The following is a 23,911-nucleotide window of genomic DNA, read 5'->3' as shown; positions in this document are numbered from 1 at the left end:
CTGAGGAACAGTCCAGACATGTTCATGTGTTAGAATGACACATGAATATGAAGTCCCGTGGAGAATCTGTGACCTGAACATTGCTAATGTGACTGAGCTCGGGATATTTTGCAAAGAAAAATGTGCAAGCATTTCAATGTACAGGTATGCAAATCAGATAGGAATGTTTCAGAAAAGTTAAATCTGTAAATGCAATGAAAGGTGGTTGTAAAAAGTAATAATAAAATGTATTCTGACGTTTTAAAAGCACAAAAATTACACAGCTCTTTCTGGGACTTGACAATATCTCCAATAAAATGCGTTTTTATCTGTGTGGCGTCCTACAGTTTGTTTCGTATCTGTTCTAAAGAGGAAAGTTCTCTGTATCCCCTTATCAAGTCAATCAGCAAACACTATTAGCTCTTGAGAGAGTATGCATTCGGTAATTAGGAGACATCGTATTATCCGAATGGTACAGTCTAGGAACACTTATCAAAGCAGGGCTCATTATTCCATATCAGATAATTGCACATCGATCATTTCTCTGGGAAATGATTTAGATGAGATGTAGCGCCTGCGATAAGGCCTGTTTGTTAGACTGCGCCATTGAGCCGATGTTAAGGGCTCAGATTCAAATGTCTGTGATCTCCCAACGCACAGGCAGCGATAAGACTGTCAGCGGCGAACTGGTGATGACATTTGATAATGCCCTGACACTATCACAGAGATGGATCTGATGGTTGCCTCACCAGAGGCCATGTCTACAGCTGCTGCAGCGGGGCTGCAGGGCCTTCATACACAAGGTTACCTGCATCTGATCCACCACACAGCAACAGAGATAAGTGACTTAGATGATTGTTAAACTGGAAGAGGAATATCATTCTTCATGTTAAGTATTAAAGTAAAATTTATTCAGAAGCTAGATTTAGAATTAAATCGAGCATTTTACATCCATTATTAATTTTAGTAGCATTACATGCACTTCAAATACAATACAGATGCATTTCAGTAAATTATAATAGTATTAAAAATGTAATTTATTTGAGTTATTCAAGTCAATTTTCTAAGAAATTATTACAATACAACATACAGCAGATCAAAAGTGATATTTTCAATACCCTAATGGCCGTGTAATTGTCTACACGATCATGGGGGAGACTGCTGGCTTCGCATTCATCCAGCAGGTAAGCCATAAAGTCCAATGCTGAAGAAGTCCAGGCTGTTCACAGCGTGCTTTAGTGAAGCATGTTAATGGAAAGCTTAGTGGAAGGAAAAACTGTTGTAGAAAAGGGTGCTCTAGCGAGAGCTGAAAGGATTAAGTTCTTTCCGTTAAGACACTTCTGAAACTGAGACCACATCAGAAGCATCTCACTGCAGCTAAAAAGAAAAAGAACTACCCTGTTGCTAAGTCAAGGCTTCAATGGTCTAGAGACTAAAAGCAGAAAGGCTCAGAATCCAAGCTGCTTGAGGCCCGATAGTCTTTCTGCCACAGCACATTGATACAGTAATTTATAGACATATAAAGGTCAAACTTTTCTGCACTGAAAGTAATTTTTCATTGATTTCACATTGTTATGAATTTCATGAGAAACAAAAGTTATGCATTTTATTAACCATCAAAGTAATACATTATAAATACATACATTTCACTTTTTGAATTGAATCCATAGAATAAAATCATTAATTATATTCGATTTTACTGAGATTAACTCCTATATTTTACTTTAAACTTACCTTTGTCGTCATGACAACTATAGTTGTAAACAGCCACTGGTGAATGAGTGATGAGGTTCTCATCGTGGTGCCACCCTACCGCCATTTTCCCCATGCCATAGTACGGCTCCTCCTTGAGGTGGCTCATTTGTGCGGGGTCCATGTAGTTCAGTAAGGTGACATTGAACTTGACTGGACCGGTGCACACCTGTGGAGGACTGGTCTGCGAACAGCCCAGCCCACCTGCAAGTTCCTCTCTATCCTGAATGTGGTAATCTGACAGGCTGTGCTTTAGCTGAGCCACAGGCTTCTCCTGAGCCTCTAGTCCCACAGGTTCGGGCTTTGTCCCACTGAAGGCCTCCGTCGTCCAGCCGGGGCATTTTCCTTCGCTGTGCTCTGAAACTCCTGCAAAACTACCTTCACTCGGTTTGACTTGGGAGGACTCGCCCTCCTCAGTCTCCCACCCCGCTTCTTGTTTCGACCCAGAGCATCCTTCTTCGCTGTGCTTGGACTCAATGTCCCACTCCTCGCTGTGCTTGGACTCGGTGTCCCCCTCCTCGCTCTGTCTGGACTCCGAGTCCCCTCCTTCACTATTCTTGGAGTCGTCACTGTGTTTAGACTCTGTCTCACCCTCTTCAACTAGCTTTGCTTCCCCTTCGGCCTTCATACATTGTGAAAACTGGTCTCCCTCCTTCAGTTGAGACACATCAGAACAGAGAAATGTGTTAAGCTCCCACAATGCTTTGCAAGCGTCCCTCAAATCGGGATCACAGCAGTTTTGTCCTTTGACCTCGGCGTCCTCGCTGTGCCAGGGGATGGCGAAGAGCCGCGTGTCCAGATATCGGTAGGTGTGGCCGGGCTCACCCAGCAGCGCTCGCGACACGGCGGTGAACACGTCTCGGTCGCGGACGCGGACCAGATCCTTCAGGAGACAGCCCTTCTTTCTGAGGGTGAGCAGAGCCGCCTGGACCCGGCTGTGGAGCTCAGCAGGAAGCGAACACGATCTCCTCAACACCAAGCCAGAGTAGCTGGAATCCCACTGAAAATACAATGAAAGAAGGGCCTTACATCATATCTCTATGTGTATAATTATTTGTAACTATTTTGTCACAGTTAAAGAAATAAGACCAACTCACCAGTTGCTGAAAACCTCGATCTGAAGGTCCCAGAAAAGGGATCTTCTGGTCTCCCAACTCCTGCAGTAGCCTACGCCTCTGTGGAAAACAGATCAGTGAAAGAAACTTGACAGGTTTGTTCCCCCATAGAACAATGGTTCTTAACTTGTTTGAAAGCACAGTACAAATCAGTTTTGCATAACTGAAAGAAACAGTAAAACAACTATCCAACAAAGATGAGAAACCAGAAAAATAAGATGTACAGAATGCCTCACATGTATTGGTGTCATATACAGCAGAAACATATCGTACTAAGAATTTTTTTAAAAAGTCAGTGAGGGGAAAAAAAAATCCAACATTAAGAAATTATTGTTTTTTTTGTTGTTGTAAGAAAAAATACAACACAAACAGTTAATGGCACCCCCAGCAATTCCTACCAAATATTTAAAATGAGCATTTTCTTAAATAATGCTTACTATGTCATATCTTCTCAAATTTTGTAATGAGTAATTAATTCTTATGACATGACACGACACAGAAGGAAAAGACAAGGAAACAGGCCATTAATGTAAGGCAGATGTGAATTTATCTTCATAAGTCAGCAACAGGCTACCATAATCATCAAGTTTTTTTTTCTACAGCACATTTCAGCAGCAAGGTAGTTCAATACAATGAACCAGCATGAACTAGAAAAACAGAACATAGTGACATCTTGGGGTCACCAGGTCACTATGCCAGCCATTAAAAGCTACCCAGAATCCAGATGCCATGTGAGTGTGTGGGTTCTGTCCTTCCATCACAAACAGAGTATTGTAGGTCAGTAAACACCACCGGTACTTTAACGGGAACTATGCGTTCTGTCAGATGATGCTAAGATTGAGCTTTTGGAACCAACTACTCCATTTGAGTCTGGCGCAAAACAAAGGATGACTATTTGGAAATCCCCCCTATGTCTACTATTATTATTATTATTATGTCTAAGACCCTGAGAAAATGGTGAGAGAGCACCGAATCATGAACTCTTAGGAAACGTTCTTAAATAAAATGTCTGGTGTTCTCTTTTAGAGAACTGGAGATGGGTTGTCCTTAGGTCTATCTGCAGGATAACGATCCAACGCATGTGACCACATCAAGACAGAAACGGTTCAACAGACAAGAAAAAAAAAGTCAACCTTCTTCCACTGTTATCCCCACATCTGAATGCTACAAAATCCAGCAGACAGCGGAGAAGATGGAATTAAAGAGCACCCAGGGTTTTGGATGATCTAGAAAAAGTGTGCAAAATGAGGAATGTACCAAAATCCTCCTCTGACCCTGTGAAATGCTATCAGTAAAGCAAGATTTTATAAAGTGTTGCAAAGTTGTTAAGAAGTTCCCACTGAAAAAAAAACAAACAAAGATTAAAAGTCTGATGTATTTTAGATTAAGTCCATAAAAACATATTTGTTTTTACACATTTTACCATTGGGGTTAATAACTGAAGAGGGGGCTGTCTTTGGTCTATGCCCACCGCCATACCGGACATAAACCTTTCGAGTAAAACGTGTTCAAGGCGGCTACATTCCATTCTGACCCGAAAATCAAACGGCAACCGGCACAAAATACTGCTGACCCAAATAATAATTCTCTGCCTTTCTTCTTCTCTCGCAGGAGGAGGATACGCGTGCACAGCAGCACCGCATCTGTGTGCATATGTAGACAATCACTCTCCACAGGTGCACACACACTCTGCGTGGTGTTCCTGCAGCAGTGAGGTGAAATGTCACCGGCGCACCACTGACTTTTTACATCTTTAAAGATGAATGGCGTGCTCTTCAACAACCAAACATTTGTAACAGTTTAGGGGAAAAAAGGCGGTGTGTATATTTTAGTGACATTTACAGCATGCATCCAACATTTTGCCTTCACTAATAATGCCAAAGACCTTATGTGGCACGCTGCAGGGAATACGGGAGACAGCTGCCAAAATATTTCCTGACTTTTAAGAGTGAAATAAAACGTCTTGCTCGTAAACATTACAGTGCGGTTATAAAAAGCTGTGTGTCCCGATTTAAGGGAGAGAAGGATCAGAACCAGGGCAAACAGGGAAAAGAGGGTGAAAAAGAAAAGATCCCGATAATGGAGGCCAGAGAAACGGGAGGGCATCTGGTTTAAGGCGGCTGGACGAATTTACCTTCAGGGCTGAAACCTCACCTTAGGCTAAACAACACAACACCTGCTGGAAGTTTTCTTAAAGGATGCATGAGAGCATACAGGCCTTCCAACTTATTCTGGAACAAACAAAAACAGACCTGCAGACAGTTGGAACCTAAAAAAAAACAAAACAACATGCACTATTCATGACCAGGCTGCATTCAAAGGCTTTTGGAAGAAATTGACAACCTGACACGCATTCATTGGTGTCAAAGTATAACCCATGACAGAGGCTGAAGATATCAAGGCGAGACTCTGGTCGACTCTTGTATATGTGTGTGTGTGTGTTTGTCTACGATTGCAGCCATGTGTTTGGTCAAATCCGTATCTTCCCATTCGCATACTTTTTAACGTATTTATAAGAAATATACTTCTAGCCGGCTTCATCTTTTGCCGAGCAAAGAAAGAGACTCCTATAGACGCACACACACATTTATGAGTTCTCTGAATAATGCACTGCTGGGGTTGCGAGCGTGATGCCTCAGCCTGAAACGCGCACAACCAAAGCTGTCACAAACATGTCAAATACATCGGCCTGCTACGAAATTCCACAGAAAAAAGCCAAAGACAGGAAGTTACCGGAGCCCTCTGAGGCAGATGGACTCTCACAGCATTAGAGAGCTGCTGTGTCTGTCTTCCTGTCTGCATGTCTGCTACTGATTCTAAAAGGAGGGGGGAAAGAAGTCACAAGGTGCGAAAAAAGGTCTGCGTTTCAACTCAGATCCAAGAAACAAGATTACCAATTTCTATAATACTGTAACGCGGGTGCTTCATGGGAGCAGTGCAAACCGTCTGTGCTAAGTGATATATCTGATGCTTTTTTTTTTTTTTTTTTTAATCTCTCCCTTCCTTGATAGGATTATTCCCTCAGCCGGACTGTTTATCACAGAAAAACATATTAGGTAGAATAGAACTCAATTGGTTTGCTTTGATCTTGGCCTATAAAAGATATCATACTGTGTACCATATATTTAATAATTTCATTTATTTCACATCTGTGACACCCCAGTGGACACTTTCTTCAAAGTGATCCTCACAAAGTAGATTAATGTCCGGCGCTTAGCATCAATAGCTCAGAATAGCCAGATAACTGCACAGCTGCAGGGATAAAAACACCTTCAGTGTGACTTTTGTCTGCCTCGGAAAGGCTACTGGCATAAGAAAAACTGTGCTTGGTACAAATACTGACAGAGGACACCCACTTCCTGGTGGACTTACCATGACTTGGCTAATGCATCATGAAGCACGGACAAAGCAATAGCGTTTTACCCTTTCCTACTTCTCAATGACCTGCCCCTTTAATTTCTGTGTCCGGCAACAGGTTGCAAATTGGACAAGTAAAGGATCAAGCTAATTTATATTTGCCTTAATAATTTTCATTAAACACAACCGTTTTAATGTCTACTTTGATGTTCTGCTGTTAATTCTGTGTTGGTCAAATTTACTGGCACTCTGGCAATTTTTTCACCATCTTCACAAGTGTCTTCTTTCTGTCCCCCAGTAGCAGGCATGACGTCTTTAGAGATGGCTTTGCAACGGACCGCTGTGTTTAAACAGCAAGTCACTGGTATTTGTTAGACACCAGTCTCAGAAGGGATCACTTGGTTCAAAAGTAATGGTGGATCATCAAGTTTGACTAGTTGGCTGTAAAATGTCAAATTCAGAAAGACAGGCTGCCTGTGAGCATCAAAGCAGCTTCCTCCTCGCTCCATTTGGCAACAGGTCGAAGAATGTAGGATCCTCATGTGAAGCAACATGGAGCGCAGATGAGCAGGGTGTGCCTGGTCTGTCAGATGTTTTGTGTTTGTATGCGTGATGGACATAACATCTATAGAAGACTTGCATTAAACTTTAAAATAACAAAAACCTGGAGAAAAGATGTACGCAAAAAAACAGAACGCAGTTCGATCAAATGCCAAACGCTCCACAGGTAATGGAAGTCATTTCATCTCCACAAAGATCTGCCGTCTCAATTCGTCTGCAAACTGCAAAAGCCTTGACCTTTTTCACATTTTGTCAATTCAATTAAATGTATTTTGACAATATATATATATATTTTAGTTTAAATACATTATAAAGTGTTTAAGCAGTACAAAAAACATTTGCAAGACACCTGACCAAACTTTAAAAATGAATGATAAGCTGTGCATAACATTTTGTGCCTCTCTTAAACCAACCAGGAAGGACTAGCAGAGTGAAAACAGCGACCCAGTGTGATGGCTAACAGGGCATACTGGTAAATGGATAACTGGAATGTGTGGGAGCTGACCTCAGCATGGGGGTGTTGGTAATGTGTAACCCCATGACTTTATACTTTTGTTCACAGAGCAGAAACTGAATTTAAATAGGGACTGTGAGAGCCAAAGGTCAGTCAGCAGGATGTTGCTGGAAATATCTTAAAAAAGTTTGTTTTCGGCAAACTTTTTTGAGAAATTGTAAATTTTGGGAGACGATGTGTTTTGTCTTGCAATGCATTTACAGATTCTATTCAGCGTGTAGGCCTAATGTGCATCTGCAGGGAATGTTTTATGCAAGTCACCCCATTCAAACGTGCACAAACAAAATATGTCAAATGTTATGCACAGCTTATCATTCAACTTTTCTCAGAAACACAACAGGTATTGTATATAAGACTTCGGGTTATGCTGAACTCATGAGATTCAGTGACCGTTTTGTATATCTGATGCCAATTTCTGATTAGCAACAAGCAGGGGGAAAAGATTAATATCCCAAGAAATAAGAGTAGGTCTGCCATTAAGCACTGCATACTTTTTCAAATCAGACATCATTCTGTATATATTGACAGACATGTTCAGCATGTGTTCAGAGGGGGGTGCCCAGGTGGCCCGAGTGATGACAAATGGTAGACAGGCGGGCTCCAGTCTGCTAATTGTTGTTGGAGGCTGAACGCTGCGTCGTTGATTTCGCCTCGTGACAGGGTGGCAGGAGACGTGGTCATTAATATCAGACCACTTCCATCCATCTACCGGAACAAGAGGCCGGTCGTTTAAAAAGACGACGCTGGGCAGACCTTTCACGTCCTGTTTATAACACTGATCTGAACACATTACCAGAGTGGTGGCGGGCGGGGGGCACTGCCGGCCATTAATTAGGTTTGCACACATGCCCACACGTTGTGACCACACTTCACATCCGTCTACCAGTCACACCTGCAGGATAACGTACTCTACCACACACACAAGTAGAAATATGGACGCCTTACGAGCGTATGGGTCATACATCAAAATGTGAAGGGAACTTCTATTGAAACACCTGCAAAAAGCTGCACCAGACAGTTCGGATTCAGAAGGCCCCTCCGCTGTTATACTTGAGATGGTAAATCAAGAAATGGGAAAGTGTAAACAAAAAATTGTATTTGATATCATTTATGTCCAATAAATAAAAATTATTTGACAGAATAAAACAACTGAACTAAACACTGTTTAATTTTTACAACTAAAACAGAAATAAGTTATGTAATCTAATGTATTTTTAGAGGTAAATACGATTAACTTAAGCACATTTTAAACCAGCTGGGTTTCATATTGGTTGTTCGCTTCTTATTTTGATTGCAGATTATTTTTTGTCTCAGTCGTGTCCAATGAACATATATTATTTTATATGCAATAAAAATGTGTTTAATCTAATTTGCATTGTTTTTTTTTATACAGAAAATCAAGTTTCCAGGTATACTTCACTGGAAAACCTGCCAAATTACAGTATTGTAGAAAAGCTGAAATACTGTTTATACCAAGTATCTACTGTGTCTACTATGGCTATGCTAACACACGTCTTGTCCTATTCATCTTTATGTTTACTTTCCATTTTTTTACTTGGGCTACTACTAATTCTGACAGCTGGAGAGAGCGTGGTGAGAGGGAAGGAAGCGTCAGGCCTCATCTGTCTTTTTGGACTTTCCATCGTTTTCGATGCACCTGCCAGACTTACAGAAAGACCCAGGTTTCCAGATCAATCATTCAAAAGTATTTACAAATGCACAAAGCCAGACTCAGACAGGTTGGCACATGGCCACTCGCTTTAAGTGCTTTTCAATGTGTCTGCGGTGTCAACATCTATTTCACACTTATCTACACCTCAAAGGAGGGGGGAAAAGATGCTTCTCTGACCTTTAGCAAGTGTCAAATCTGGAGAGAAGAATAGAAGGAAAGAAGAGAAGGAAAATAAAGGGATTTAAGAGATCTGTTGATGTACGGCATACCCAACTTTTTTTTTTATTTATCCGGGAAAGATTGACTGAGCATGTTCTTTATCGGAAACATACGCACTCCCTTAAAGTATTTCACACGAAGAAAGCTGCACTACATCTAAAGAGTTCCTGTGAGCAATAAAACAACCCTTATCCTTCCATGTGACTCACGCTGGCAGAAAACATTTTTCGAAGGGCTTGTTTAGTTTTCTAGCCTCTCCAGGATTCAACCCAGTAGCATTCCTCCTCAAAGAGACAAAATGTGAATGAACCGTTTGGCTAGGACTGCTGAGACCCATTTTGCCCTAATTGTTAGTTTGCGGCCAGGCCATAATGTTTCCATTAAGATTATGTCGATCGAGAAAAGCTTTTTAGTTTTCACCTTCAAATTACAACTTGCTTGAGGTCAGCTGTTTTCCACCTGGAAAGGCCCGTTTTAATGCAGATACAGTCCCTTGATATTCCAGCTGGGTCCAGTTCAGAGAGGGTGAGGAGTGAGAGGATGGAGGGAGGAAAGAGAGGAGAAGCAGAAGAGCGTTTGATTGAAAGACTGTGATTAGCAGTTTTCAGCGGAGCACCAGGGCCACTGAGTTGTTCTAACAGGGTTGTCGCGTCTCGAGGTGCAGTCAAGGAGAAGTCAGTGCTTTAGAGAGCTCCCTTGATTTCTCCATTTCCCCCTCCCTCTTTCACTCTCGCCATCCAGCCACACTTTTCCTGCCCCTCCAAAAAAAATCAATATGGCTGTGCAAAGTGCAGCCTGGCCCATGGGGAGGGTGAGCTAACTGTAGGGGCTGGATGTCGGGCTTACAACGAGGACAAGAAGCGTCCTCGAGGCCAGTCCCACAGGCAGTGTCAAGGACAGACCAGAGGTCCACAGGACCAAGGCCACCAGAATACCCTTCCTCTCTGCGTCTTGCCTATTTTTAAACTCAGTGTTTCTCCGTTACCTTTGCCAGGCGTGGCTCAGCGAGGCAGAAGTGATCAATAACCAGGTGGAGCGTTTAAAATGCCCTGCTCCAGAGGCTGGCGCTAAGCTCCTCAGAGTCCATCGGACCTGCACATCACTCAGGGTGGTGACTGGGTGTGCAGCAGTCAGACTTGGTCATTGTAAGGTTTGTGATTTGTGACAGTAAACAATTCAATAGCACTTAGCGATACACAGTGTCTGAGGGGTGTAAGGCCAGACTCTTCACACTCACTGCCATTGTCTCAACATGTCACAGATCACTGGGATTCAGGCAGGTCAAGCAGCTATATAGGCTGAAACATCTCGGTATTGTATCTTACTCCAAGGCAGCTCTGAAGGTGTTACTACAGCTGCACGCTGCCAGGAACAGAACAGAAACGTCTGAAAACATGTGCTATCATTGTCAACAGCAGTGCTTCTCATTTCCATACAGTAGGCTTGACGACGAAGGAGCTTGTACATAATGTGGATGAAGTGCGCAAGGAGGATTTCAGTCCTGCCGCGTGTCTCCATGAATGAGTGACTGATCACAGTAAAAGTGGCTTGTGCCTCTAATCCGGTACCACTGTTAGACAGAGCAAAGACCCGGCTCTGCGTACAGCCGCATGCGCTGATCAAACCCATCGTGTGACAAGCAACCATTCCAGATGACGGTGATTTCTCAGCTCTGTGTCCTTTCTGCTCCGTATTAGATCATCTTCTGACACTACAGAGTCTGGCATTTCAGCTGGGATAAAGAATGACGCTCAATCCAACCCAAAGTGGTTGGGAGTCAAGGGTAAACAAGGGGCTAAGACATGGGAGCTGTGCATAATTGGCTGGCAGCTGTGACCATTATCATGTCGTTTAAATGCTAACCTTTAGATTTAATACAGTGTGTTGTTTGATGAAACAATTTAAAGACAAAATGCATCATTTTAGAACGAAAAAACATCAGTGAAGCTCACAAATACCAAAGAAAGCCACCAATCTGTTTCAGTTTTCCAAGAACAGGCCTTATACACCTTTAACTTTTCGAAAATTCACAGCTGTTTTTTTCCAAAATAAGTTGGATCATCTCTTGAATTATCTGTTGCCCTATTTACTGAATCACATTTTTGCATAGAGTCTTATTACAAAGCAAGTGCAATGGTCCATGTTTTAATCCTAAACCACTAGAAAAACATATGGCTCAAAACAGATGTCGACTGCACATCTAGGACAGGTCTAATCCCGTCTCATGTAGTCTTTGACCCAGATAAACTGGCATTATGATGCGACCTGAGATTAATATCAAATTAAGGGTTGAATATCATACGTTTCTGTTTACGCAACACCCAGACGATCTTCTTGGAATCCAGCAGTAGATAAGTTTATTGTAATGGCATTAGTAAAATCCAGAAGTGTAGCAGATGGCACTTGTCTTGCTTGAAGAGCTGCCTCTTCTCCATATTTATTTTTCTCTCACTCATTCTGTACAAAGGCAAATATTCTACTAGGAACTGAACATCTTAATCCTTTTCACACTTCACAGTAGCCAGAATGGTGACTGATTAACATTCTGGAGGTCTAGAACCCAGTCATTTGAAAATGTAATTGCAGATGTCACACTGCATGCATGCATTTAGTTTGGGAGTTAATATTAAAGCTCGGAAACATGTCACAAGTCAGGAGGGACGTGGGCAAGCTGGGCCAGAGCCAAGTCACTAAAGCTCACGTTTGCACTGTGTGAAGGAGTCGCAAGCTGTCGCTACCACTCGCTGGGCACCATAGTTACTGTTCACTTCTGCTAATTATTGCAGCCAATCCGAGGGGTTAACGGGGCGGAGCCTGGCCAGACCATGTTACGCGGCATTTAACAGCTGGCTGGAATGGAGGTGAACGCATTACACGCTGCCCCTCATCCAATAAAAATAAAACATCCTGACATCTAAGGTGTACTTATCATAGAGGAGAGGGAGGAAGTGAAGATGGCAACAAAGAGGCAAAAAGAAGAGGATGTTGAAATGAAAAGGGGGGTGTGAGGAGGGGGGCACACCTGATAACGTGATGTCCAAGTGCCACCTAGTGACAGCTCTCTGGCTTTTCTGATCTAACAGGCACAACAGAGTAAAGGGTGTAGCAAAAGGATTCAGTATTACAAATGCATGTCAATAAATTAGCAATTGTATTAAATGTGTAGTATAAATTTAACCCAATAAAAAAAAAACAATAGTAACACTTAGCGGCAAAAAGTGCTGTATAAATGCAGACTAATATAAAGTTGCACAAGCAACAGGTACCATTTCAGTGTTGTGAAGCAAAGGTCTTTGAAGTTTGTTAGAGGTTTACAAGGCGTGGACTGTAGTTGAACTCAGTGCTTGAAAGTCCTTCATATATGTACAGGGTTGAACTACAGATGAACTAAAAAGAAAATAAATTTGTCTACTGCTAAGTGGTCCAAAGTTCTCTTTCAGATGAAAGTATGTTTTTGCATCTCATTCGGAAATCAAGGTAACAGAGTCTGAGGGAAGAACGGAGAGGCAGCAAAATCCAAGGGATTTGTGTTCAGCATAAAGTTTTCAGTCATTCATTTTTTTTTTTTTTTTCAGAGCCATGTCTGCTGGTGTTGCTTCACTGTGTATAAAGTCGATATAGCGATCTACCAGGACATACTGATAAGCCTTATGGATATATGCCGAGTTCATAGTCTCACCAGGACTTGTCTGTCGCCCATTCTGACAAAGGCATGGCAACCTGGTTTAATGACCATGACATTACTGTGGCTGAATGGCCTGAAAACTGCTATGAAGAAAGACAGTAGACTGAACAGTGCAGATTAGCCGAAGGCTCGAAGCATCTCAGCAGTACCACACTACCTCCGTACAATAATGCACTGAAAAGGAGCCAACTTAAGCTATTGAGTGCATTTACTGTACAGTACATGGTAATTTGTTTAGTAGGTTGGACACTTTGGTTTTAAAATTCCTGCTTTCACTGATGTTATGTATTACTCTACATTTTTAAAAGCTACATTTGTTTTTTTAAGCTATATGGAGTCATTATCAAATATATCACTGCTTTATGAAAAAAAAAAACATTTTTAAGTAATGTGTAATTTAATGAGATGCCTATAAGCAACCCATCCACTCCAAAGAAAGGCAAATGTCAATCAAGTCTCAGTTAAACCGTCAACATAACGTATAGATTTATTTATAATGAAAATGGTTATTGCTTAATTCTATCTAATCCAAAGAGTCAATCAAGCAAGCAATCAGTCACCTATGTTGAGGTGACCATGTTGAGCAGTACAGTTGTCTAAGTGAGCCGGTAACACTGCAATGGTAGGCCAGCGGCCCCAAGCTCCTAGGTCCCCTTCCCTCATTAGCCCAGGTATAAATCACACTCTGCTGGTACCCAGAGGTGAGAGGGATGGGAGTGGAGGTGAGCTTGAAATAATGCTTATGTCACGGCAGGTCAGCCCTCCATTATGGCCGTTTCAAAAACTATTAATCTTGCTTGTAGTCAGTGGCCTAGAAATAATTACTTCATCTAACCCATGTAATACAGCATGACCAGCAGTCGAGCTTGGTCAATTTGAGGCTGGGGAGGCAGAGTGGAGGCTGAGATAGTGGGTAGAGTCGCAAATTATCAGGGCCCTGTCTTCTGCTGCAGAGTGACTGATGTCCTGCTCGCTTCTGCTGTGGCCTTTTACATTCTTAACACTGATTTAGATAGATACATGCACGCTCTGAAAGGCAGATCATGTACGAGGACAAACGCAAGCGTGTATGCGCATTAATGCATGACTGAATATACACAGACTGAACCAGGAACATGAAATTTGTATAATTTAAACACTGAGATCTTTACAACATTGCATTCAACTTTGAAAAAATGTATTTTCAATTTTCTCTTTAAAAGGTCCAAGTAAATTTGTCACCGTATGTTCTGGTTTTAATACAAGATGAAACTCAAAAAGAAACATCAGAAAAACTGAAAACAATTAGATCATTTTTGGCACAATACACAAGTAACGGTAAAGTAAAGCCGTCGCATTACACTTCAGGATTTCCTGGTACCACAACTTCCGGTGCAATCATCTGCCTGGATGGCAGAGGGCTAATCCACCCCCCACACCTCCGACATCCCAAAAGACATAGACGAAGACAATCATCGGAGGAACCCATGCTGAGAGCAAACAGACCAACTCGTGAAAACTCAACCTCAGTAAACGTCACAGGAAGTATGTATAGAGTGACATAAATAAATGCAGCCCTACAGTGCCTGTCACAGCTGGTGTTGCAGGTGCAAATTTAATTAGTCAAGGTGAAGTCTCCCTTGTTGTCTGGAAAAAGACGGAGGGGGTGTCCTCGCCATGCACAACTGTAAACATGCGCTATATCCTAATCAGGTGTCACCGTAACGTTTGATCAGCCGGCGAAAACTTGTCACGAATCCCCAGCAGAGAGTGGGCCGACGGGTAGAACAAAGAAAAAGAGCTGTCATGAAAGAGCGGGGTGGCAGCGGTGATGGCAGTGGCGGTGGATGAAGAGACTTTGCCCATTAGCAGTCTCTGTCGGCTGTCTCTCTCCTACTCCCCTTAACCTCTCTCCGCCTCTGGTTTCCCTTCATTCTCCATGTAGCTACCATCAGCACACACCATAGTGTCCCGCCGCAGCTCTGTGCCTGAGAACCTAAACCACAGCTGTCACACAGATACTTCACAGCCGCCAACTGAAGCTTGCAAAGGCAAAACCCCAAAGTAGCACGCTACTATTGTTTACCTTCCGAACAACCGTGAGTGTACAGAGGTACAAGCTGAGCTCGTTTTGTTTTCATCAAGCACCATTCCAGGTGCCTGGGTCCCCCTGAAAAGCCTGGGGAAGTAGAGGCGTGCATTCTGTGCTCCATCCGCCCAATGCCTTCAGGCTGCACCGAGGCGGTGGAGGAACACATTAGATACTGTTTACCTTTCAGTTTGGATGATATTGAATGCATTAGCTGATTGAACCCTATGAGAAACACAGGCGAGTGACAAAGCCCAATCGTCTTTGCGACTAGCATGGTAACAGAGATTACAGTCTAACAAAGAGCAGACAGGAGGAAAAAATATTTAAAACCCAAATAGTGATACATAAATTAATTAAAGGACAAAAAAACAAGTGGAGAATTAAAGTTAGAACATCTGTCAGCGACTTAGCTTCCCAACGTAATACCAGTGTTAGAACATTTATACCCTTGAAGTTAATGATCCCCTCTTTAATTGACAGTCAAGAAAAGCTGGCTGCGGCAGCATCCTGCCAAGACACCGATAAGGCTCCCCCTACCCTCCTCCCAAAAGTAAAATAAAAAAATAAAACAGTTTAAAGAACCTTGGCACTAATCCCCATTGTCATCCCAGTGCAGCAGAAGGACTTACAAACACAGATAACTCTGCTCAAGCTGTCTATTTCTTAGGAGTTACGGGGACAGGCGAGTCGGCGCACGCCTCAAATCAGTCACTCAGATTACCCCAATCCCTCTGCGCTGTCAGTCAGCTGAGACACTAGCCTGTCATCGCATTTACATGAGTCCATCTCATAAGTGACAATGCCCCGTGTTGACAATAGCTGCGACGAAGGGGTCCACTCGCTCGCCGATAGCACCTCAACAGTGTGGCAGACAGGCTGTTGTTGGATTAAGCTCACAGCAAGCCTGGCACTCCTGTCTTCACTGACACTCAAACAACAAGTTAAGGGGTCTTAACCATTTGGGGGTTTTTTGTTTTGTTTTGTTTTTTTTTTCCCCCTATGGTGGGAAGAATGTAGGAGATGTATGTCACATGAAAGACGCATACAAACCTGCAATGGCAAACACAAATGCAGATCACACACACTGAAAAAAAAAAAAAAAACTTCAAAAAGCTTGGGAGTTTAGAATAGGTATAAGAAAACCAGAAGCTTAGGGTGTATTTCTCTGGAACTGGCCTCAAGAATGACTTTAATCCACATGATGAAGCTCAAGGACTAACAACAGAATTCAACACATTAACTTTTCACAGCAGAAAACAATGAAAAATATTTCGCTTCAATAAACACAGTTAAGACGGGATGTAAACAGGCCATTTTATTAGGTGCCGCCGGTCAGCTGTAAATCTGATCCGTTTCTTGTCAAAACTGCCTGAACTCTTAAAAATAATAGCAAATATTAAACAAGGTTTCGGGAACATTCCTCAAAGATATTGACTACAGATAAAATTGTAGTATAAAACAAACATCCTTTCATCAGTTCACTGTTCATGCCCGCTTATTCTTGATGGGTGATGAATGGAGGGATGAAGCCCATCTCCGTATTATGATCTGCTGTCTGAATGACGCTCATTTGATTAGGATATCTTTTTAGATTTTTTTTTTATTATTTTTTTTGTGAATTCAAGGATGTTCTTTAGATTTTGGTTGTAACAAGTGTTAATTGCCTCTGTCCAGCTATTTTCTCCCTTTTCTGTGAGAATCCAAGAGATTGTTATTTTTGAAAAATCCAAGTAGATCAGCAGTTTTTTAAATATTCCAACCAGCCCATCTGGTACCAACAATCATGCCATGTTCAGTCACTTGTCATGCCAAGTTTCTTCCCCGTTCTCATGCTTTGTTTGAACTTCATCAAGTCATCATCTTCTGCAGATCTCTAAACGCATTGAGCTGCTACCAGGTGATTGGCTCCAGTTAGTGTTAAGCAGCAGCTGAACAGGTGTGTCATATAAAGAAGGTGGTAAGTGTGCATCCACGATAAAAGTCAAACTTTGGTGTCCATTTTTCCAGCAGGTATTTGCACTTTTAAACGACTATGCGGTACATCGGGGCACCTGAGAGCTCACAAACTCCTGACTAGTTTTTATGCTTCTGTGGCTCACTCCACTTCAAACAGTCCTGAAACAAATGACAGTGGATGCCCTCTACACAGCAAGGCCAGGGCAAGCATGACACAAGGGTTGACAAGTGAACCCTCAAGCTCCCTAACCCTTACTCCGCTATGGCATTCACACACGCACAGAAACACACACACACACACAACCAAGCAGTCCAAAAACAGACCTGACATGACCGCTCCGCAGCCCTGCCTAACCCCTGCTTGTGTTTTTTCTCTCTTCATCTCACAGGAGACAGCCCTCAATTCAGGATCTTTTTAGCCAGGCAAGTGGATGTGACCTGCTGCCCCCCAGACAGGCTCATCTGAATAAACAGTGCTGAAGAAACAGGCAGAGGAGGGAAAATCTGCCTACATTATGATAGGAAGAGAGGGGATGGGAATCAGCCAAGGGGCTCCTTTCTTTATGCACGTTTGATCAAGTGCTTGACAGCGCCTGTGGATGGAATTACGGACTGCTGAACAAAAAGTGAGGGTGTAAAGGCGGGTGGAAATGAGAGGGTGTTTGTGCAGCTTGGTCTGGACAGCTGAATTTTCCGAGCCCTGACAGCATTAGGCTTGTGACAAGCCTGCCGTACCTCCTCACCAACACATACAAAATGCGAGCTGCCTCCTAGCTTTCCCAGTCCATCACTTAGGACGGCGGAGGGAAGCGTCGGGATAAGAGGTCAGACATGGAAAAAAATGGCAGGGAAGAAGAAGGCAAAGAAGACGATGAGCAAGAGGAAGAAGGGAGCACTGGTCAGGGGTTAAGTGTAGAGAAGACAGCGATGAAAGGCAACTGTCATGCACCAGTGCTCGCCCAGAAGCACCTGTCTCGAGGAGAACATGCAAAGTGTGCCGGTCACGTCCTGACAATACCCCCACTTCTTCTACACACTCTCGCGCATACAAGCTCTCAGGAAAGGGCTGATGCTCCACCACTGGAAAGGCATCACCTGACTGACAGCATGCCAGTCAAACTGTCGTTGGCTCTTTCGCATATGCAAGAAAAAGTTAGACTGATGAAGAAAAAAACACACGGGGGGCTCCGAGAAGAAATCACTGAGACATGAACAGACCACCTGAAGTGAGCAGACATCCCTCAAAGACTTGCTTCAGAGTAGATTCTGAAATGAGCAATACACAAAGGTCCAAAAAAATCCAGAAAAGCCAAACAACCCTGGAAGTTTCTTGGAAGCTTCTTTTTTTCACTCTAATAATGACTTTCAAAATGAGAAAGTAGTTAACATTTTATAGGTGAAAGTCTGTAACCAGAAGGCAGACAGAAAGTGCTACGAGCAACTACTCACACCCTTAAACTTTTTTGCATTTTGTCAGATTACAGACACAAATGTCAATACATTTTACAAGGATTGTTATTGTAGACCAAGATAAAATAGTGAATGTCCTTATCTGTATTGGCTGTCCGTTGACCTTCATGATGCTTCTGGGCAACTAATGTTCTCTAATGACTTCACAGAATAGATGCATTTTACTGAGACTAAAACACACAGAGATTAACTTGATTTACTGTTTTGTTATGCAAATGGTTACACTGGACTTAATTTAGGGGTATCTAAGTAAAGTGTGCTCAATATATAAATACCCACTTTCCCTGTCAAATGTTTCACTTTTTACATGAAAACATTTTGAAAACCATCCTGCATTTCACCATTATGCACAACATTCATTTGATATATCAAATAAATCCTCAATACAGCAGTCTTTTTGTAATCTGATACAATATAAAAAAGGTTCCAGGGGTATGAATATATTTGCAAGGCACTGTGAGAGCAATGCCAAACCATGTCTTTTGGCTGAAAGAGACGTGTGGCAGAAATTTGAACTCACTTTCACAGCTCACATTTATGGAAAAGAAAAAAAAAATTATGATGTACAAATTAACAGGTTGTATTTACAGCACCTTGTGAACCTGGCCCCCGCAGGTTTTGTGAATGAAGGCTTGCAAACTCTCCATTGAAACCAGATGATAGCAGCAGGCATTCTTACTTTATTAGAAAGGTGAGTCATTACAAACGGAAATACGCCTCACAAATAAACAGCAATGAGAGCTCTTCCAGGGGAATCCTTTCATGAGCAAAACCGGCATATTGCTGAATGGAGAAAAAAAAAAAACTTCCTTGAATCATAGCTTTGAGTGGCTAATAGACCCCTCAGAGAATTTAGCCTCTGTGTGTGAGGTGAGCAGGTCATTTCCATGTTTATTCAGTACTTGTCCGATAAGCAACCACAATGTATTGATTGAACTGATTATTATATGCCTCCGCAGTGAAAGGACACATGCATGACAAATGAACCCTACTTGAGCAGGTCACATTGGAAGTCACCTCATGGAACCGAACAGCTGAACTGGACAGTCGGTTTGCATGATAAATACTCCTGCCTTGTTTGCAAATACTTTGCCATCTGTGGATAATGTCTCAACACGCAGTGCTTGTTAGGAGCAGTCAGACACATAAGCCTTGAGAGGCGATTTGAACTAGCCATGTTAAAGCTTCTACAAACCTTGTAAAACAGCTACCTGGCAATACTAACAAATACAATTGCAAAGAAGGGTTTGGTGAAGATATTTCCCCACTCATGGCCAAAAGTTAGAGTAAAATTTAAAACTTCTACAGAGTCTACGCAATTGTTTCTCAACAGTCGAGGGTCCAGAAACTGCACAAAGGTAAGCATAGAATAAGGGGCTGTTTTTTCCAGGCTGATCCATTCTAAGATGTCGCAGCGAAAAAAGACCAGTTGTTGCATCCTGATTAACCACATTTTACTGGTTACATGCACCTTTAGTCAGAAAAAAGCAGCCTTGTCTGGTTGAGGGGTAGGCCAGCACCAGGCTGACTCATAGTAAGAAAAAAAATCTGCATTATTCTGAGATTTTACTAAAGATCCAGCAACACAGCCATGACCAATTAAGATTTCTTCCCTAAGACTATGACACATAAGAGTGGACAACAAAGTACAGATTCCTTGATGTATCTTGGAGTTTTGAAATTGAGGATTTAGAAGATTATCCTAATTTATCTGTAAACTAAAATTTACTTCAACTAAATTTAGTTAGGTTGGTAAAATTTTTGCTAGGTCAACACCTAAAGCCAGGTACATAATTCTGTTCGGTGAAGCCCAAGTCTTTAGGAAATGGTGATGCTAAAATGTTTAGGGTAATAACTTGTGGGACAAAATCCACAGTAGACAACAATAAATTTTGAGGTAAGTGATGCCCACAAACTCAGCTCAGCATGGACGGATGAAAAAAACTTGCTTAAAGTCTACAGCAGAGAAAAAAAACCTAAACTGAACAAGTTCAAGGGCCAGAGGCATGAAGGGTTTATTACAGGAGGAAATTGCAAAGAATAAATGGAATCAGGAAGTGTAACAGCTAAGCCAATAATTAGCCAAACGTCTGGCAGATATAAATTAAAAACGATTTTACTCTAAGACGTTTGTGTCAAATAAGAAAATAGATGGGAAAACATTGCTATCAGTTTTGAAACTGACATGTCATTATAAACTTCTTATAATCAACAAAAAAGTTAATTTTGGCATCATAGCAACAAGGTCCACCTCAAAGTGGGTAACCCGATTCTGCATGTTTAAGGCCATTTATATTTGGCAATGACCTCAAAGTCATTGAGGTTCAAAGGCCTCCCTACTATCACCCTTTAGCCCCACCCACAGATTCTACAACAGAATCAAGTTGGAACTTTGGTTGGGTCATTGCAAAACTTTAACTCTATACAGGGGAGGCTGATTACGAGGATAAAGACCAGATGAGACTAATTACTGAGTGAAAACAGCTGAGGACAGAGGTATCTAGGGAACGTAATTGCACTAAATGGCTCTCTAGAAGTCAACCCAAAGAACCAGAAAACCAAATACAAACCCTAAAGATGACAAAGAACCTCAGAAAAAACAGTAACAAGAAGTGAGAGGAGCACTGTGCACAAAAGGAAACAGACTATCATAAGAACTACAAAGAGAAACAGCAACCAAACAACTCAACACAAGTCTTGTGTTTTTCTGTTCCTAAAAAAAAAATAACACGCTAAAAGTGACCGTTGCATTCTAAATTCAGAAGATGCAATTTTTATGTTGTAAAACACAACAATCCAGTTAAAGTATTCAAAGTACTTTTGATAGTGAGATGTTTACCAATCACATCCTAACCTTTGTTAATGTTATTCAAAATGGCTTTACTGTCCCCCTTTTTAGCTTTGATTCAGTTGACTTAATTTAATAAAAGCAAGTTGCTATCTTGGACACTAATATATATCCAGTGGCACTTGATGTTCAGCTCTACCAAGAACCTAATTTTTGCATTTAGCACAGTAGTAATAACTTCATAACTAATCAATGTATTTCTTGATGATTTAAGTTTTTCTGGAAAGTCGTATTTCCAGAAATTTAAAAAATATAGGGCAGAAAAATTAAGACTCTTTCCATATCGAATGCAACTTTTTTAGGGTTTCCAAATTCACAACATTTAAAGCACCTACTAGTGTCCATATTGTTAGTATAAATGAATTTCTTGTTCCATTAGCTTAATGGAATCAGAAGTTTTGTGGCGCTTTTAATGTCTGAATGACTGATTTCATTTCAAGAATGGTTTGACTACCCAAACCGATGTGTAAAAATGTCAATCCAGATATATGAGCACAGATCAAACAACCAAGACAAGGTAAAGACATGTAGATGAAAAGCTCACCGGCAGACTAATCAGCCCCCTCTAACACTCACACGGCCGATCAATAGAAAGACCTGGGGCCCTGGGCCAGCACTATATTACACACCAAAATTTCATATGCATTCATTGATTTTACTTTTCATAATAGTATATCATTGAGCTCCAATGGGAGCAAAAATGGAGGCAAGGGCCAGGGTCAACTCTCACATAGACACATGGATGGATGTTTGTACAATATTGATGGCACACGCAGAAAGAAATAACTAAATATCTGGATCAATAGCTCGTTTCCCTTGCTAGGACAGGTTGTTTCAGATGGAAATGTATAAATACTTCTTTATGGCTACAGGACTAATGCTAACTAACAGTGCAAATGCACCCCTTAAGGTAAACTCTTTGATTAGTCAAGGCCAGAGGTGAATAAAAGGGTGTGTATGTGCAGGGATGCCACACTTCCAGTGTCCTGGGGATGATGATGCACGCAGAGGCCCAGTAAAGGGACCAATAATATAGCAAGTCACAAGCCCTGGGCAAAGAGTCCTGACCCCCAATTCATTTATACTAATGACCATCTCAGAGAATATCATTTCTTGTCATGTTAAAATGATGCACACCATGAATAATTTAAAAGAAATATTTTCCTTCGTTTTATGGTGTAAGCAAATAATGAACAGAGAAACAAAGCACAGAGGAGCAGCTGGACATCAAATTAACCCCAGTGATCATTACTTTCTGCTGCTGATAACAGCAAGAGAGCTGCCTGTTTCTAATTTACAGTACAACACAGGAAAACAACACCCAACTACAGAGCTTCTTCTGCTCTGCAGTGGCCAGCAAGGCCATAAAGACAAGGAAACTGCATCACTGCCTGCTCCTTAATTAAATGAAAGCTGTTAGTTTCATTTACCTCCCTTCTTTTTTACAAAACGTACCTGCCTATAGTTGAAGACCTCCCAGGCGCCATCCCTGCTCGGCCCTAAATCATGTTTGGGTGAGTGGCCCAGTGGGTCCCCACTGGACGTATAGCAGCCGCCCAGTGACTAGGCCAGCACAGGGCATGTGGCGGATCGACACCTAGGCAGCGATAAGTAATTCTGTAGAGGATTAGCAGCATGATAGGCTGATCAATACTGTGTGCTCAGGCCATTAGGAATGCAGTGAGGAAATGACCCCCTCTGGTAATAAAGCAGGGCATCTGGGTTCTCCTTCATTTGCCAACTCCATTAGTGTAATAGTATCATTATCTGCCACAGCCGTATTTTTCTAAGCACCGGCTTTAATACAGTCCAACCAGCGGGGGTCTGATGAAGCTCTGAGAGCCCCCATGCCAAGTGTTCCACCATCACCATTCTACACAGAGCCTAGGTGTAAATCTGGCTCCATAGGAGCTTATGTGCTACCCAGCCTCAGGTACACATACCCATGTTTTATGTCACTACCTTACACTATTTCTCCATTACTGGCTCATTAATAGAGGAAGCAGCATGCAGTTTAGGTTTTGAGGGAGAAAAGATGGCTGGCAGAGCGTGAAGCTGCTGAATGTGCTAAATCTGACACCTTCTCTTGCTAAAACATCAGCCTTGACACGACAGGACATTGGCATTAGGTGCCATAAATCGTTTCCTTTACACTAATTCATCAGCTAACATTTTGTAGGGGAGAATTGATTAACCATGTCCGGATGTGTGGCTACATAATCAGCTTTTACCTCAGTAGCTGTTAATTTAACAGGCCCACCAAGGGAAACACAAACCATTTTAATGAGTGTTTAGAAATTAAATACCCTAAACAGCTTGCACAAGGTGCCACAACCAGAGCAAACCAATGAGGCTGATCTAAGCAATGGCTGGGGCTGAGCCCAGGACCTCACAACATCTGGTGACCCCGTGTGATCATTACTTAGCCGGCTGCTCACACACACATACACACACACACACGCTTCCTGTTTCGACCCAACACTTTATACTTGTCATCACTGTACAAATGGGGAGCTTGCATCAAAGAACACTGATACGGTGAGTTTGCATCAAAGAACATCGGGTTACGGGACGGGGTCAGAGCTGTTTTCTCACTTGCCGAGGCATAAGTGGAAACTCATCCTGTGATGACGAAACTGATAGAACATAATGAAATGTTTTAAAGCCCTTTACAAGCCAAATGGAATCGTTACGGCGGTGGGAGGGGAGTAG

General features: G+C 42.1%; 1 protein-coding gene across 2 annotated transcripts in view; it reads right to left on the bottom strand.

Annotated features, from left to right (window-relative positions):
• The window catches only part of fto (FTO alpha-ketoglutarate dependent dioxygenase), a 138,203-nt gene that overhangs the window by 110,726 nt on the left and 3,566 nt on the right, over positions 1-23,911 (bottom strand). For both annotated transcript variants that reach the window (XM_088004411.1, XM_014985250.2), the window contains exons 2-3: positions 2,829-2,906; positions 1,714-2,731 (exon numbers count right to left, since the gene is read on the bottom strand). In XM_088004411.1, the coding sequence (XP_087860537.1) occupies positions 1,714-2,731; positions 2,829-2,906 (1,096 nt within the window). The remainder of the gene's footprint in view (positions 1-1,713; positions 2,732-2,828; positions 2,907-23,911) is intronic.

The sequence above is a fragment of the Poecilia mexicana genome, unplaced genomic scaffold, assembly GCF_051168715.1.
Source record: "Poecilia mexicana isolate PSO_F unplaced genomic scaffold, ASM5116871v1 scaffold_3, whole genome shotgun sequence".
In the NCBI taxonomy this organism is placed as follows: Eukaryota; Metazoa; Chordata; class Actinopteri; order Cyprinodontiformes; family Poeciliidae; genus Poecilia; species Poecilia mexicana.
This window is presented reverse-complemented; position numbering and strand designations above follow the sequence as displayed.